Raw genomic sequence first — 16,884 nt, 5'->3', positions numbered from 1 at the left:
TATATGGAAAATCTAGATATCTAATGACAGATTAGGAGTTAAGTGCGAAATCTTCCTGATATGAGCCTTACACTAGCCTCACTGCTGCATGAGCGGGTTGTTGGAACTCTAGAATCATTAGATTGACTCGCCTCCCATAATTTTTCGCCGTGAGGTGTTTAGATTTTACAGTGGGAGTTAACGTGATATTGAAAGGTAGAAGGCTAAATATCAGTAGTTAGCTCCGGCACCTAAAGTTCGCGCTTTTCTTTAGCAATGGCCTGTGGTTTGTCGCCTTTATTCTTGTTATTGGCGCTACGTTTCCACCAAATCCAAATTTTGTGTCTGTCAATTACGCAGCTCTCATTCAGTTTAAACGTAGTATAACTTTCTTCTGAGTTCGAAAAGGCTACACCAAGAGCCTGCTATCAGGCTAGAGGTGCACTGATTCGACTAAGCTAGGAAAGCTTCCAAGGATATGACATTCGACCTTGTTCCCTATGGAGTGCAACTGGTCGGCAGGTCTTCAGGTTCTATACTCACTCGTTCCATTTATCTTTGCTATGTCTGCCTTTGTTTAGTTGTTTAAATTCAATCTTTTATATATACATACATAAGTTGAACACGTATTTCCCATCATCTCTTCATCAACACAGAAAGCTCGCCTTAAACTCATGCGAATAGCCGAATGGTACAACGACATAAATGCGCGCTCCAAACCAAGTGAAATGAATTTGATACGAGCTGAATTAAGTGCAATTGAGCGCTATATGGAACCTTTAATTAATGATATAATCTGGAACTACATCGGTATAATTCAACTTCTCCACTCGTAAAGCAGGGCTATATTTATATACTATCTCATTTCAGATCAAAAGTTCATCAACAAAGTTTTTGGAAAAATCGGTAATTTACAGAAGCGCATCGAAAAATGCCAGGCCAATTTGGAGGCAATAAAGCAAAGCATAAGAGCTTGGGGAAAAATACCATTATTTCGACGTAAAGATCTTAATCCGAAAGCATTTTTAGAAGTTGATCCACGCCACGTTATAATGGGTCGGCGTTTGAGACAAGCTGACGCCACCAAAGAACTCATCGATAAGCTCATGTATGAGAATGTGAAGCTATTCTTTGATATACCACATCGTTACGAAATCGAAGAGGATAGTAGTGAAGCAGTTGATGAGGAAGCTGATGGTGAAGGAAACGAAGAAGAAAGACAACCAGGCGGACGTGATTCGATCCCATTTGCAGGGCTGGGTGGTGAAGGTGGAGATGAAGAGGAAGAAGGTTCAGAAGACGAGGTATATTAAAAATATATTTTATGTCATATTTTTCCCCCTTATACATCGATATTTGTTTGTTTGTCCTTTTTCATTAGCAGATAATTACCCCACAACATCGTTATGATCTCCTAAAAACGTTAAGCGAAGAAGAACGTGAACAATTTCGTTTTTATGAAAAATACGTGGATGAGCAAATAGCTTACGAGCTTTTGGATGCTGTTATCACAAGCGTTACATATCTACGCATGGAGATTGATAATTTTTTTGAAAATAATGCACCAATTTTTGAAATACTTATGGAGCTTCAAGAACCACTGGTGGTATACTTTTTAAATTTGGATCCTAGTTCAGCGCATGGCTTTATAATGCATATTGAGGGTTTGATCGAAGATATGTACAGTATGATGGGTATGCTACCACGTGTAGCTCAGGGTCCGCCAAAGGAGAATGAAGAGCCAACCACTTATATGGGTAAGATATCGAACCTAAAAAGAAACTACAAAGTAACAAAAAAGAAAAATCTTACGAGAAAGAGTTTTTAAGATGCCTCCCCATCTTTTCGAAGGGCGAAATTCCAGGAACCTGAGTTGGGATTATCTGAGCCCTTATGTTTTAACAGAATTTCACCTTTTTATACTCACTTGAGCAGAGCTCACAGAGTATATTAAGTTTGATTGGATAACGGTTTGTTGTACAGGTATAAAGGAATCGAGATAGATATAGACTTCCATATATCACAATCATCAGGATCGAAAAAAAATTTGATTGAGCCATGTCCGTCCGTCCGTCCGTTAACACGATAACTTGAGTAAATTTTGAGGTATCTTGATGAAATTTCGTATGTAGGTTCCTGAGCACTCATCTCAGATCGCTATTTAAAATGAACGATATCGGACTACAACCACGCCCACTTTTTCGATATCGAAAATTTCGAAAAACCGAAAAAGTGCGATAATTCCTTACCAAAGACAGATAAAGCGATGAAACTTGGTAGGTGAGTTGAACTTATGACGCAGAATAGAAAATTAGTAAAATAACGGGTTTCATATTGGAATTTAAGCTGTATATAGATACAAGAGCTGAGTAGGTTCTATTTTCTTTGTAAATGAAAATATTCGCGACAGACACGCCCACAGTGTGCCCGAGAGTGGCAGTTTCATTTCATTTCATTTATTTGCAGTCAATGGAATAAATCCTTATAGACTAAATATATTAAATAGTTCTTAAATATAATGTAGAGCTAAAAGTATGAAACTTGTATACATATATGGACCGGAGAACTTAAAATGCATGACAAAAGGAGCGTTAGATATCGGTAGATAGGAGTGAAATGTGAATCAATTAATTTATACTATACAATAGCTGATGGAATTAAGGAAAGGTGGCTCGGAGAATAACTCGGTGATATTCAAGTCGGGGTTATGACGTCGAAACAGATGGCTAGGGGGTTATTACAGGTGCCTAAGCGCCAGGCGAGTAGGCACTTCAAGCACAACGCTAAATCGGTGAACGGTAAGACGATGTTGAAAGACTGGTGGAGCGGGGTTTAAACAAGTGGTAAATTTATAACTGATATATTGATGTTTAAACGCACCATCGTCAAGTAACGGTTTGGACCGCTGAATGGTGATCCGATATGGACAAAACACTGCACCGATTCAAGATCGATGGATCAATGCTAAAGAACCGATATATTGGTGAACGGTATGCTGATATTGAATAACAAATTAAAAGATGAATAAAAAAAATAAATGTAAGGCGCGATAACCTCCGAAGATATTTTAGGCCGAGCTTCCCTTCCAATTTGCGTCGCGCTCCTTTTTAATTTTTTCCTTCAAATTGGCGGGACGGGACCTACTTGTTTTATGCCGACTCCGAACGGCATCTGCGAGGTAGATGAGTTTTCACTGAGAGCTTTTCATGGCAGAAATACACTCGGAGTGCTTGCCAAACACTGCCTAGGGGCGACCCCGCTTAGAAAAATTTTCTTCTAATTGAAAAACCTTATTTCTAAAATTCTGATGTTTCTTTACCCGGGGTGTGAACACAGGGCATTCGGCGTGGTAGGCGGAGCACGCTACCATCACACCACGGTGAATCTGTCAAAATAAAGCCAGTTTATCGGTATCAAATAAGCAAATGAAACTTAATTCGAAGTTCTGACCTCGAAGGTATTGTAGCAGCAGACGTACCAATGTCTTGAAAATGGAACAAGCGTACCCTGCAGATATGTTTCTGCTAGAAAATGATTTTCCCTTATTTGAAAAGTGCTCCTCTCTTCCAATTACTCTCTATGTCATCTTCGTTAATTTTTTCTTCCATTTCTCCGTATTTCTGCCCTTTTCCTTATTACGTTTATCTATATACCGATTTCATTCTTCTCCCTCCAATTTCCCAACCCATTCTTACTCTCTGTCCTACTCCCACTTCCATTCCCACTCCCATTTTCATTCTCACTCTTTCTCCGACTTAATCTTCTACTCCACTATCTTCTACTCAACTATCAATAGTTTGAGCCAAATTCATAGACTCGGGTTTTTGACAAAATAAAACCTATATGACCGGGGAAAAACCTCGGTTGAGGATTTTGGACGCCCATACGACACACAAGACACATATCTGTATTTGGTTATAAGATCTTATCCGGATACCGAAGCATAGCAATACCCCGCTCCTCTGCCTTCTAATATTTTGAAGCAAATGTACACAGGACATGGTGGTCTTAATTGAATTCGGAACTCCAACGACCAGCCGTAGTTTGGTCTTGAGCAACAGGACCCAGCTAAAGGCAAGCCGTTAGCAGGCACTGCCCTTTCAAGGTAGCAGACTCTTGCTTGTCACATTTGCGCCGTAACACAAACGCTCATTTATACCTGGTTACTGGTGTTTTAGCAGCCACTATTTAGTGAGCCTTGCTGGAGTGGCATGGATGATAATGCGTGAAATCCTGAAAACACGGAATGTCAACTGTCAAGATTTCGCTAGGAAAAAGCGAACTTCCATAGTATTATTGAGAGTATATATTGCATCAAGCCTAGGTCTTCTTCCGACTCCGACATACATACGCTTCAAAACTCGAAGTATTATCTCTTACTCTGCGCTCCTACCTTGCTTTTGTAGGTTTGTGCAGGACTACCATCAACTATTGCACCTCATTATAGTACACGTTAAAGCCCTGATGAAAATATAGCTGTTACGGCTATGAAGATGAGCACTTCGTTCACTACCTTTATTACGTCTAAGCAGTGTAATGCCCTGTTATCACCTCGACACTTCACCTAACAGAGTGGGCTAAATGATTAGCTCACTTCAACTTTAGGTAAAAATCCTGCTCATACTTTCCAAAGTAGGTGACTTAAGGTAGAGTACCAGCTCTATAGCCATTTTTAAAGTCGATTATATATAGGTGACCTTTACGCCCCGATTCTAGTGTGGTAACAACATTCTTCAATACGGTAACGAAATCATGTGGCAACTTTTACACCCTTTTGGCATTCTACCCGCGAAAGTAGCCGGATAATTTTTACCCACAAAAGTAGGTGGTTACATCGAAATAACCACACAAAAGCTGTTGTTTAGAAAAAGGCAAAACTGAAAAATAAAGAATTGTAAGCGCAAATAAGTAAAGATAATAGTAAACAAATAAGGACGGGCACAGCCGAAGACTTCATGCCTTTCATGAATGGGGCTGAACAATAATCTTATCCCGTTTTTAATCTCCAAATAATAGGATGTATAAGATAGGAAATATATAGTGAACAGATGTACATACCTAAACGATTTTTAAGATAAATATAAAAAAATGGCAAAAACCCCTTTATCTGAACGATCGGTTGTATGGGATATATGTATATTATATATAGCTCCGATCGAAATGATTTTTACAGGAAATATTCTATGATATATTAGAATATATATCACCAAGGTTCATTTTTATATTGGAAACTTAGGGAGAAATGGCCAAAAATCTTTCTATCTTAACGATCGGTTGTACGGGATAGGAATGTATATACTATATACATATAGCTCCGATCAAAGTGATTTTTTCAGGAAATCTTCTATGATATATTAGAATAAATATCACCAAGTTTAACATTTTTATATTGGAAATTAAGGGAGGAATTGCCAAAAATCTTTCTATCTGAACGATCGGTTGTATGGGATATATACTATATATAGCTCCGATCAAAGTGGTTTTTTCATGATATCTTCTATGATATATTAGAATATATATCACTGAGTTTCACGCTTATACTTCCTAATTGCGGCAGAAATGACCAAAATCGTCTTATCTGAACGATCGGTTGTATGGGAGATATATGTTATAGTGGTCCGATCCTACTGGATCCGACAAATGTCTAATATAATACAAAAATGTATCCTTGTGCCAAATTTCATTGAGATATCTAAAAATTTGAGGGACTAGTTTGCGTTCAAACAGATAGACGGACGGACAGACGGACATGGCTATATCAACTCAGTTCGTCGCCCTGATCAATTCGGTATAATAATAATATATTTCTCAACGTTACAAACATCGGACCAAAGTTAATATACCATTTCATGTTCATGAAAGGTATAAAAAGTGTTGCCTCTTGCTATAGGTACATATTTGTTTACATTTGCCGTCTGTCAGTGAGTTTTACAGCTCCGGCTCACGCTCAATTCTCACGGGAATGCTTTGATCAATGAGAGACTTGAGAAGCAGATGTCGTGAAATTTTCGCACACGTGAAATGTTATAGGCAGATGTCGCCGCTGTTTTTCATTAAACTCATACGGCGAAAGGCTAAGCAGCGACATCTATTTTTGAAAAAGTAGGTATATTAAAGGCCGCGTTGCCAACCTAAAAAGAAGTAATTAACAAATTATCTGGCTCACAAATTGAACCAGACTTCTATCTGGATTTATCTGGCTCAAATCGTTGTTGTTGCATTTACATGCAAAATTATTTATCTGGCTCAGCATTTTGCCACCGGACGATAGCTATTATGTACTTTCATAGAATAAATTACAATATACCTATGTAGAAACTTATCATGCTTAATATGCATATACACAACGTTCCGTTTATTCGTTAACCTCGTATCTACAAGTGAGGCATTTTCTGTAAAGCGAACACGGTTGCCACACCATGTTTTCATTTGGGACCAAAATTCATCGAAAAAAGGACCAAATTTTTGTTATATTTTATTAGTAGAAAATACAAAATTTTATGAAGTTTCCATATAAAATTTTTCTAAACATAGTGAAGACTTTCCTTTAATTCAAGCCGAACAAACAAATATATGTACATGCAACCAAAAATGGTACTATATTTTGACATAGGATAAGTCTTTGTCTTTCACCAACCAAACGTTGTAAACCTAGTTTTGGTCACAAAGCTCTTGGTTCTAGCATTATTTTGTGGATTGCAATGAAATAAAATGTATAGTGTAGTTAGGTTTTAGTAAGAAACGGTTTAAAATTTGCGTTCTGGTGTTGCCGAACTATATATGAGGAAAACTCAGTAAATCGTGAATGAAACTAAGCACTTTTGTTAGTGATATTTTTATAGATGCTTACTTTTTCCCTTAACGTTTAAACTTCCTATCAGAGCCTAGATTCGTACGGACGTTTGTCGTACGAAACACGTTTCACCGAACCCTCAAGCCCGTAGGAATCAATGTGTGGGTCCGTGTACATGTACATAACATATTTGTGTGTGTATTGTTTACAGCAAAGCACTGTTGCCATTGACCAGTTTGCAAGCATGCTTATGCAAACGTCAACTTTTGGAATTACAATTTTTCATGGTTCAAATTGCAGAAACAAATACTGAATAAGAATTTCTAGTTCATTTATTTGTAAAATCCAATTTTATATAATAATTTTAGGATATTTCAACAAAATTTTAAACAATCATTAGTCCTTTTTGTATAATAACTGCAATTGGTCCAAACATAGCACACAAAATATGTAATTTGCTCTGTCTTGTGAGAGAGCGATCAGCTGACACGTTCTTACGGAAAAAATAAAAATTGGTTTGATTTCTATGTTCCTGGCTACGTACGTGCGTGCGTTGACCGTCGGTGAGTTTTCGTTTACATTGTACACTCACAAGATAGGTCGTGTCAGCTGACACGTAACTGCCGCTTAAGTTTGAGTTTTGATCCCATGCTTCAGGGGTTCTGCTAGCACCTACGGGAATAATTTTATACAAAACATTTTTTCCGAAATCAAAAATCTCTTTTGCATTCGCTTCCTTCTGTCTTTGAGTTAAAATATTTCTTGTGCCAAAATACTTAGTTTTCAATTGCCTTACGGCGCTTAACACCACAATAGTCCTGGAATTCCTTGAACTCATTGAGCTGGGTGAGAAAGATTTAAATATCAACGTGCCAAACGAGAAGTAATGCATAGAATTTCTTTGTATAAATTTTGAAAGTGTTAGGCTCACGGCAGAGTGCTCGCTATAAGCTATGCTAGGCGAGAAGCAATTTTTATTTTCATATATTTTACATTGTTGTATAGCCGATCGAAATATCTAGCCGTTATTAATATTATTATAGAACAAGAGTTTTTTTGATTAATCGGTTATTTCATCAACAATTAACGGCAATGTGTTTGCCAACACTTTTATTTTTAATGCCTGGCATAAATTATATCCTAGGTGAAATGTTATTGTTCTGGTACATTTTATTTACTGAGCAATTTTTTATGGTGAGAGTGCCATTCAAGTAAATTCAAAATTATATGGGGGCTAACGAAAGTGTGGCGAATTTTTGAACAATGGTCTGAATTTTTACCTGAGTGAAAAAGAAAGAAAGGTAATAATCGTGGCTACTGCCTAAAAAGGACCAAAATCGAAGAAAAGGGACCAGCGGACCAAGACCATTTTTGGTCCAAATGGACCAAAGTGGCAACCGTGAAAGCGAAGAAAACTACCTTTCAAATTTCTCCACAGACACTGGTGAGTTTTTCGGTGATAAAAGAACTGGTAACGATATTCGGTTACATAATGTTCTGTGTACTATTTTACCGGTAATACTCAGAATCGGGGCGTTAGTCCTTTAAGCTGGAGACATTGGTGCTTTATCGGTAACCGTATCGGTAACCTTTTAACAGCTGATTCGACCAACCTTATGAGAATCAATGCAATCGATTATTGGTGCCGCTAAGGTCGTAACCGTATCGTAGCCAACCAATTGGGTTTTGGTTTACCGTCGTAACGATAAACAGCTGATTACGTTAGGGATACGGATACAGCGATACGACATACGGCACCAATGACTCCGGCTTTAAATACAATTTCGCTGCCATCAGCAGCTTCTTAGTTCTCAATTACAGTGTAAAGAATTTATTTTCGATGAAATTCTGGAAGTCAAAGTGTTTCAGCTAACGCGGCCTTATAACTATAAACGACTGCGAATTTTCACTAATTCCAGGTCTGAAACTGATGGTAGTTCTATCTTCTTCGTGTCTGGCTTCTTGGCGTTTTTATCTACCGTAAAGGTTTCGTTTCCTTAGAAGTTTTATCATCCAATATCATGAAATGAGAAATTGAAAGTCTTCCTATTTGCCTTTTTCTTTCGCTTTCTCATCTCCCTAGACTGTTTCTTTCATTCCCTCAATTTTTCTCCTTTTTTCTTTCATCTGGACAAGTCCAAAGCACTTTTAAGCTAGTTTCATCTTCAAGATATCAAAGCTTCTTACCGCGCTTATCTATCTATCTAGTACATCCTTCATTACATCAGGCTCCCATTTAATTACCGAAGTAGTTTTGGTTCAACTGCTTGAGACCAAAAAGTTTTTTAACGACCTTATCAAAGTCTGTTTTTTTTTTTACTTAATTTTCATTCCTCAGATGAGCTAAAAGACAAAACCGATCTTCACAAGCAGCGCAACGATATTATGACAAAGGTTAAAATTGCCATACAACAAATACGCTCCCACTCTAAAATCTATATGGACTACTCATATTTGTGGCTCTCCGATAAGCAACAATATCTAGCTGAAGTTAAAAAATATGGGCGTCCTTTAACCACGGCAGAACGTGAAGCCGAATTGGAGGGTGAAGGCGAATCGGGTGTAAAGCCGTTGAAAGAAGATTTTCCACCGCTGAGTGCCTACAAAGAGCAGGTAACATCAGCTTGGTAAAATGTCCTTTGAAAGCGTTTTTCATGCTCTCTCTTTTGCTGCACTTTTCAGTTGGACAAATTCATTGCACTGCAAAACGAGATTTCTCAATGGGAAGCTTTTCATGATTTTAATGTTTGGCTACGTTTGAATAAAATAGGTTTCAAGAATGCTGTACTCAATCAAGTAGCCAAGTGGATAAGCCTCTTTAAACAAGATCTCATCGATAGAGTAAAGCATTCCTTGCAGGTAAAACAGCTAAAGTTCATAAAGATCAATATCTCTGTTACACCACCAATATTTGGTTTTTTTTTTGTTCTTCCGAAAAAACAGGAACTCGAGGACTTCGTAGACGAAGCGAATGAAGCACTCAAAATCGAACTCAACAAAGATGACTTTGAAGGTTTACTCAAGATCCTTTCTGTGCTCAATACAATTAACGAGAAACAATTCATCTACGATTATATGTTCGATCCATTGCGCGATATTGTGGATTTGCTGAAACAATATAATTATGACTTTAAGGATAGCGTCTTGGCGCAGGTAAGAGAAATTGAAATTTCAAAGATTTGTTCTAGCTACAATCGAAGAAGCGCATCATCTTGCTTCAGAAAGGTTTTTATCCGCTATTAGCAGAAGAAGAAATTTAGAAAATTCTTAAGCATTCGCTGACTACGAGAGTAAGTACTTAACTCGATGCGTAAACTCCAAGGAGCTTGATTACAAAAAAATGTTCTTCCTTGGAGACTGGTCTGCGCAACGAATATTTATCATACTGAGAGTAGAGAAGAAATAGTATACAGAAAATCCACTATTACAAAGAAAAAGTATCTCATATGGAGGAAGGTAAGAAGTTGGTCCATAGTGAAGACAGCAAGTAAAGAATCTAGCCTTTATGCGCACAAATTTTTAAAAATACGAAGATAAGGAAGGATAACCTTTATCTCTTTTTCATATTCGTTTGGTATTGGTACTCTGTTTTCTTGTTTCTCGAAGGAAAAAATTGTTTAGTCACTAAGCAAAATATCAAGCCTCGGTACTAGATAATATATCAGAGATGTTGTCCGGGTGTAAGACTCTCTCCAACTATTCAAGATCTACCCACTAAAATCTTAAATCTCTCACAGTTTTCTGGGCCCGAAGCAGTGCTTAAAATTACTTTGGGTGCGGAAACACTCCAAGCGATCCCAATAGCTGCTCTCACATGAATGGTTCTGGTAATCACCTTCTTAGTTGGTATGGTCAAAAGTATACGGTTCACATATGTATCTGATGCCCGTATCGCGTCTAAGTAAGTTGAGTAATAGTGGCTGCCGCCAACAAGGCCCAAAACCCCATTGTTATACCACCGAATGAGCAAATGCTTTATCTCATCTATACATGTAAAGCGTGGAACCAATATTTTTGCCTAATGTAGCGCTGAATGCCTTCAAACAGAGCTAAGCTACCCTAAAGAGCCGGTGAAGGGACTTTTCTGACACTTAATGCGTGTCCTGTCTAGAGTCAAGTAACTTCAAGGGAAATTTTCAACACTTTCCTCTTAATCAATACAGTTTCGGCAGAAGTCATTCACATATATTCTTGGTGTACTTCTATTAGAGAGGATCCCGTTAATATCCCAATCAATAAAGAACGGTTTTCAGTTATGCGAGGCCTAATCAGTCGAGATATCTTACAAGTGTGTTCCATTGTCCTTGTGGTAGCGGATTTCGTGGTAAATATATATATGAAGAGTTGTTTTTATGTGGCAAGAGAAAGAGTGATATGCCATAATTGAATTAGCTCGGTGTGTTAAGGGTCTTTCTCCGCATGTTCATCAGCAACAAAGTTTCCAAGCAAACTACTGTGACCCACATCACTATTTTAGTGCACCAAGAGGCTAGTTCGTTTAGGGACTGTCTGCAATCTATTGCTACCTTGAGGGAACTTCTTCTACCCTGAAGAGTTTTGATCACTGTTTAACTGTCGTAGTAAATTTCACCGGACGCGAGATTCTTAGACAGACATACAGTAGCCCACTTACTACTTTATGAATACCATTGCGGTGTGATATTTCACCAAGTGTCTTTTTTACTCTTTCTCGTTGTTAAACGAGATAATCGCAAGTTTTTAACATTTGGCATTATAAGGAAGCTATAGATTTAATTTCCTGGTCCAATTCCTGCAGAACTGCCGATGTCCACATCGAATCGATTCTTCTCGTGTTTTTCTGCCAGCAACATCGCTACTTACATTTCCACCGAAGTCAGGAATTCATTTTCATCCGCCATCGATATATTTTTGGTATGGCCCCACAATAAGCAATACTGACTTTGCGAAAAACCGTGAGATAAGCTAAGCGACTTGGTACGCCCCTCTGCGTTGGACCGCGGCGATAGCGATTCATATTTCCGGTATTTCATTGCATCCACCCATATTTCTGCAGTATTCATAAGTATAGAAGTCGGGGAGGATACGAGCAACCTCCACATAAATGACTTTGGGCCGACAATGCTGCCCTTTTGCAGACTCCCGAAAGTGTTACGAGAAAGTGAGCTCTTTGTTGTTTTCCAACTTCTAATAAGCAATTAGGCATTATTTAAGGTGTCATTTTGAAATAACTTTTGCGTCATTTCGAGCAATTTCGGGATCAATCTGGAAATATTTGGGATGATTTCCATATTCAGGAAAATGTCCCGAAATGATACCTAAAGTAATACCGAAGTAAGCCTTGAACAGTCCAAAAGTACTTTCGAAATATTCAAGAATCTCCTTAAAAAATCTAGAAATGATTACAACTGCGTGTCGTAATGTCCCTTAAGCATAGAATCTCACGGAACTTTGAAGTATCCATTGTGGACAGGAAACCCTGGGAAACAGGGAATCCTTATGATGGCCCTGACTCAGAGGTCTGGTGCACGGACGGATCGAAATTCGATGACCGAAGAACGGGAGCTGGCATCTATGCGTTGAAGTTCAAGAAATCGATACAAATCAGACAGAAATCCACACAATAGAAATATGCGGTAGAGAATGTCTGCGGAGAGGCTCAACCTCGAAAAGCATCTACATTAGGTCGGTCAGCCACGCGGCCCTGCGTGCCTTGCAATCCTACACAGTTACATCTAAGCTAATGGATGACTCTATTGAAATCCTTAATGACCTGGGAGCCAAAAACAAGGTTTTGGTGGGATGGGTTCCCGGACTTCAGGGACATGTAGGTAATGAACATGGGAACAGGGAAACCATAAGTAACTGGGAAACAAAACAATTCAGACGTCACTGGATTTACTGTCCAGAGCAAAGATAGGCCAAACTGTTTATACTTCCGGCAACGAAAGTAGCAGCCAAATTTATTAATCTGAGCAGGGAGGACCTAAGAACTCTCACTGGATACCGTACGGGGCACTGTGGTCTCCGATATCACCTAAGTAAGTTAAATCTATCCGATACTCAAATTCGTCGTTTCTGTGAGCTGTAGGATGAAACGCCGGTTCACGTTCTCTGCGAATGCACCGCTCTGGCAAGGCAGATACTCTCCCATCTTAATCCCCATGAGATATGGATTAAGAAGCCTGAAGAGGTACTTAGATACATCAAAAGCCTTCACATACAAAATTTGGCTGAATGGTCAGGCACAATAAATCTACACAATCGCAATGCTTCCAGGTCTAATAATAATAATAATAATAATAATAGTAATAGCAATAATAATAATAATCCCGAAGTGATCCTGAAGTTTTTCCAAACCGGTCCCAAGGTTCCCTAAAAGAATGCCTGAAATAATCCCGAAGTGATCCTGAAATTGTTCTGAATTATTTCTGAAATTGTTGCGAAATTATATTATTCCACAAATAATGGAGAGGTGATGCTGAAAACTGCATGAAAATAGTTTCGAAATAATCTTGAAACTAATTTCGAAGTATTTCTCATGTCATCCCGAAATGTTTACGAAGGTAGTTCCAAAATGGTCTTCAGAATATGCGATACAACTCCATTCCCTTCAACTGAGCAAATAAACATGCGCATACCCCCCTTTTCTGAAAATTTGCAACCCTCATCTTTAATTATTTTAGCTCAATGAACTGCCCGACAAATGGATGAAAGTAAAGAAAAATGCCGCTGCTGTTAAGCAAACAATTACGCCCATACAGTCATATCAAGTGGATCTCATCGAGAAGCGTATTATACTCTGTGACACAATGGCTAGTCAATATCGTAAGAGATTTCTACGCAAAAAGGTAATACACGAACGCTCGTTCCACAATAACTTAATTTCATTTACTTCATCCACTCTTACAGTTCTTCAGCGTGCCATGCGCAAATCCTTACGATCTAATCGATGAAGCTGATATGGAGATAGCCGCTTTGGAAGAACGTCAGAGATCGCTAGCTGAATCTGCTGTGCTCTTTGAACTACAAGGTCCAGACTCAAGTAAAATTGAGAAATGTCGCAGTGAATTACAGCTGCTGAAGGTGATGTGGGACTTTGCAATAACAATACAAACAACAATAGATGAATGGAAGAAGACGCCTTGGAAGAAAATCGATATTGAATCAATGGATCAAGAATGTAAGAAGTTTGGCAAAGAACTGCGTGGTTTAGGCAAAGAAATGCGTAGCTGGGATCCATACATACATACAGAGAATCAATTGAAAAATCTTATGACATCATTACGCGCTGTAACTGAGTTACAAAATCCTGCAATACGTGATCGTCATTGGGTTGAGTTGATGTCAAAGACGGGTGTGAAATTCAGCATGGATGATTCGACAACACTGAAAGATCTCATCGATTTGAATTTGCACGAATATGAGGAAGAAGTTAAAGGTATTGTAGATAAATCAGTGAAAGAGCAAGCAATGGAGAAGATGTTACGTGATCTTGCAAATACATGGGCACATATGGAGTTCCAGAATGAAATACACGAACGTACAGGACTCAAGTTGCTCAAGGCATCTGAGGAAATGATTGAAACTTTAGAGGAAAATCAAGTGCAATTACAAAATATGGCATCATCTAAGTATGTGGGCTACTTTCAACAGGAGGTTACGTCCTGGCAGCAAAAGCTTTCCAATGCAGATCAAATAATCGGTTCATGGTTTGAGGTGCAACGCAAGTGGCAATATTTGGAAAGTATATTCATTGGTTCTGAAGATATACGCTCGCAATTGCCTGAAGACTCGAAGCGCTTTGATAATATCGATCGCGAATTCAAAGCACTCTTAAATCAAATGAATGCAGATCGCAATGTTGTGCGCGCCACCAACAGGCCGGGCAGTAAGCTTTACGATACGCTCGAAGCGTTGCTCAAACAGCTGACGCTGTGTGAAAAAGCCCTCAATGATTATTTGGAAACGAAGCGTTTGGCATATCCACGTTTCTATTTTGTTTCCTCAGCCGATTTATTGGACATACTCTCGAATGGTAATAATCCAAAAATGGTTTGTCGTCATCTCACAAAACTTTACGATTCTATGGGGCGTTTAAATTTGATCGCTGGCACCAAGCTTGCTACTGGCATGATCGCCAAAGAGCATGAAGAGTTTGTGCCATTTCTTGATAATTGCGACTGCAGCGGCAAAGTTGAGGTTTGGCTTAATCGTGTGACCGACAAAATGCGTGATACGTTACGCGATCATTTCCGACGCGCTGTCATTGCATACGAAGAGAAGGCGCGTCATGTTTGGATTTTTGAATGGCCCGCACAACCTGCGCTCGTCACAACACAAATCTGGTGGACAACCGAAACAAATGATGCATTCGCTAAGGTACAACAACGTTATGAGAATGCAATCAAAGATTATAATAAGAAACAAATTACTCAGCTAAATAATTTAATCAATATTCTGCTAACCGATCTAACGCCTGCCGATCGTCAAAAGATCATGACCGTGTGTACGATCGATGTGCATAGTCGTGATGTCGTAGCAAAAATTATAGCAGCCAAAGTCGAAATGGCTACCGCTTTTCAATGGCAGAGTCAATTACGTCATCGTTGGGATTTAAAATTTGACGATTGTTTTGCGAACATTTGCGATGCGCAATTTAAATACGATTACGAATATTTGGGTAATACGCCGCGTTTGGTGATCACTCCACTAACGGATCGTTGTTATATTACTTTGACGCAGTCGCTGCATTTGGTTATGGGTGGCGCTCCGGCTGGACCAGCAGGTACGGGGAAAACGGAAACTACTAAAGATCTTGGACGAGCATTGGGTATGATGGTGTACGTTTTCAATTGCTCGGAACAAATGGATTATAAATCGTGTGGTAATATACACAAAGGGCTAGCACAAACTGGCGCTTGGGGTTGTTTTGATGAGTTTAATCGCATTTCGGTGGAGGTACTTTCCGTGGTGGCGGTGCAAGTGAAATGCATACAAGATGCAATTAAGGTGAGTTTGATTAAGACATGACGATGATTTATTCTGTTTTGTTAAAAGTAAATGAGTCCCTGAGATAACTAAAAGCAGAAGCCCTTCTTGAGCTATGAAATCTTAAAACGGTTTTGTAAACCGGAGAAAGTTAAAAGGAACACTTGGTGTTGCTTAAAATATTATAGGTATCAACCGAGCCTAGCTCTTCGAAAGGGTGGACGTGATTCTTTTTCACTAATTCCAAAGGAGGTTATCTCAATGGAAGCCTTCAACAATTTTACTCCTCCTCGCCCGTGCAGTTGAGACTCGCATGGCTTTCGCATATGCTCACCATATACTCAAGTCAGATGATAATTCGCCACGACGCCAAACAGCCAAGCAGTCAGAACCGTTCCAAGTGTTTTCATTGGTTCAAGCCTTTGTCTAAATCCCTTCCCCCACTTTATATCTATATCATTCTCAGTGACCCTGCTGGTATTCAAGGGGATGTATAGCGCATCTTTCTCAGAGGGTTGCCGGTGCAATTTGTAGCTTCTTCAAATCAATTATCAACCTCACCTACCCGTGCCGAACCCTAGTTATTGAGCAAGCAAGGTTCTAGCGATACTAATTTTCTCATTTAAGGGGGGGGTTTAATGACCTTGAAGTTTTAATGTGATCACCTCAATTCGTTCTCGCGATGGTCGGGCTAATACCTTAATTGCGATATTTTCCAAAATGCACCGGATCAATATCCGGCTATATGCGGAGTCTCCTATCGCATCAAATGGAAGAAGAAGAACACCCTCTAGCATGCACAACATCCATGTCAGCACTGCTACGCACCACAATTAGGCACAATTTATATTCAATATTTTACCACGGTCTGTTCAGTGTCCTTTTTCGCTAGTCCACAAAATAATAGATATGATCTAGCCTTATTCCTAAGGAGAGCTCTTCGTGAAGGCGGCTGTGGACTGTGGATATAGACTCTGGTGTACAAACGTTCGCCCGTTGATGCTCCTTCTGGATTCTTTTGGAGTGAGATATCGAAAAGTGTCGCCTAAATGCTGGGCACACAGACTGAATAGGACTTTTTAAGCAAGTTGCCATCAGGATGTTCTTGTTCAGTTCTACGAGTGTAGGGCGGTCTTTTATAT

At 39.1% G+C, this 16,884-nt stretch overlaps 2 protein-coding genes across 11 annotated transcripts in view; one reads left to right on the top strand and one right to left on the bottom strand.

Annotated features, from left to right (window-relative positions):
• Positions 1-16,884, bottom strand: part of LOC137237609 (uncharacterized) — a 530,759-nt gene that overhangs the window by 389,415 nt on the left and 124,460 nt on the right. The window lies entirely within an intron of this gene.
• kl-5 (male fertility factor kl5) overlaps positions 1-16,884 on the top strand; it is a 70,184-nt gene that overhangs the window by 17,579 nt on the left and 35,721 nt on the right. The window contains exons 8-15 of one of the 2 annotated variants that reach the window (XM_067761434.1): positions 636-789; positions 850-1,283; positions 1,364-1,736; positions 9,111-9,385; positions 9,455-9,631; positions 9,716-9,925; positions 13,438-13,602; positions 13,664-15,763. In XM_067761434.1, coding sequence (XP_067617535.1) covers positions 636-789; positions 850-1,283; positions 1,364-1,736; positions 9,111-9,385; positions 9,455-9,631; positions 9,716-9,925; positions 13,438-13,602; positions 13,664-15,763 — 3,888 coding nt within the window. Of the gene's footprint in view, positions 1-635; positions 790-849; positions 1,284-1,360; positions 1,737-9,110; positions 9,386-9,454; positions 9,632-9,715; positions 9,926-13,437; positions 13,603-13,663; positions 15,764-16,884 lie in introns of both variants that reach the window. The other variant, XM_067761433.1, reaches the window with a different exon arrangement.

This window comes from Eurosta solidaginis, chromosome 1 (assembly GCF_040869045.1).
Source record: "Eurosta solidaginis isolate ZX-2024a chromosome 1, ASM4086904v1, whole genome shotgun sequence".
Lineage (NCBI taxonomy): Eukaryota > Metazoa > Arthropoda > Insecta > Diptera > Tephritidae > Eurosta > Eurosta solidaginis.
This window is presented reverse-complemented; position numbering and strand designations above follow the sequence as displayed.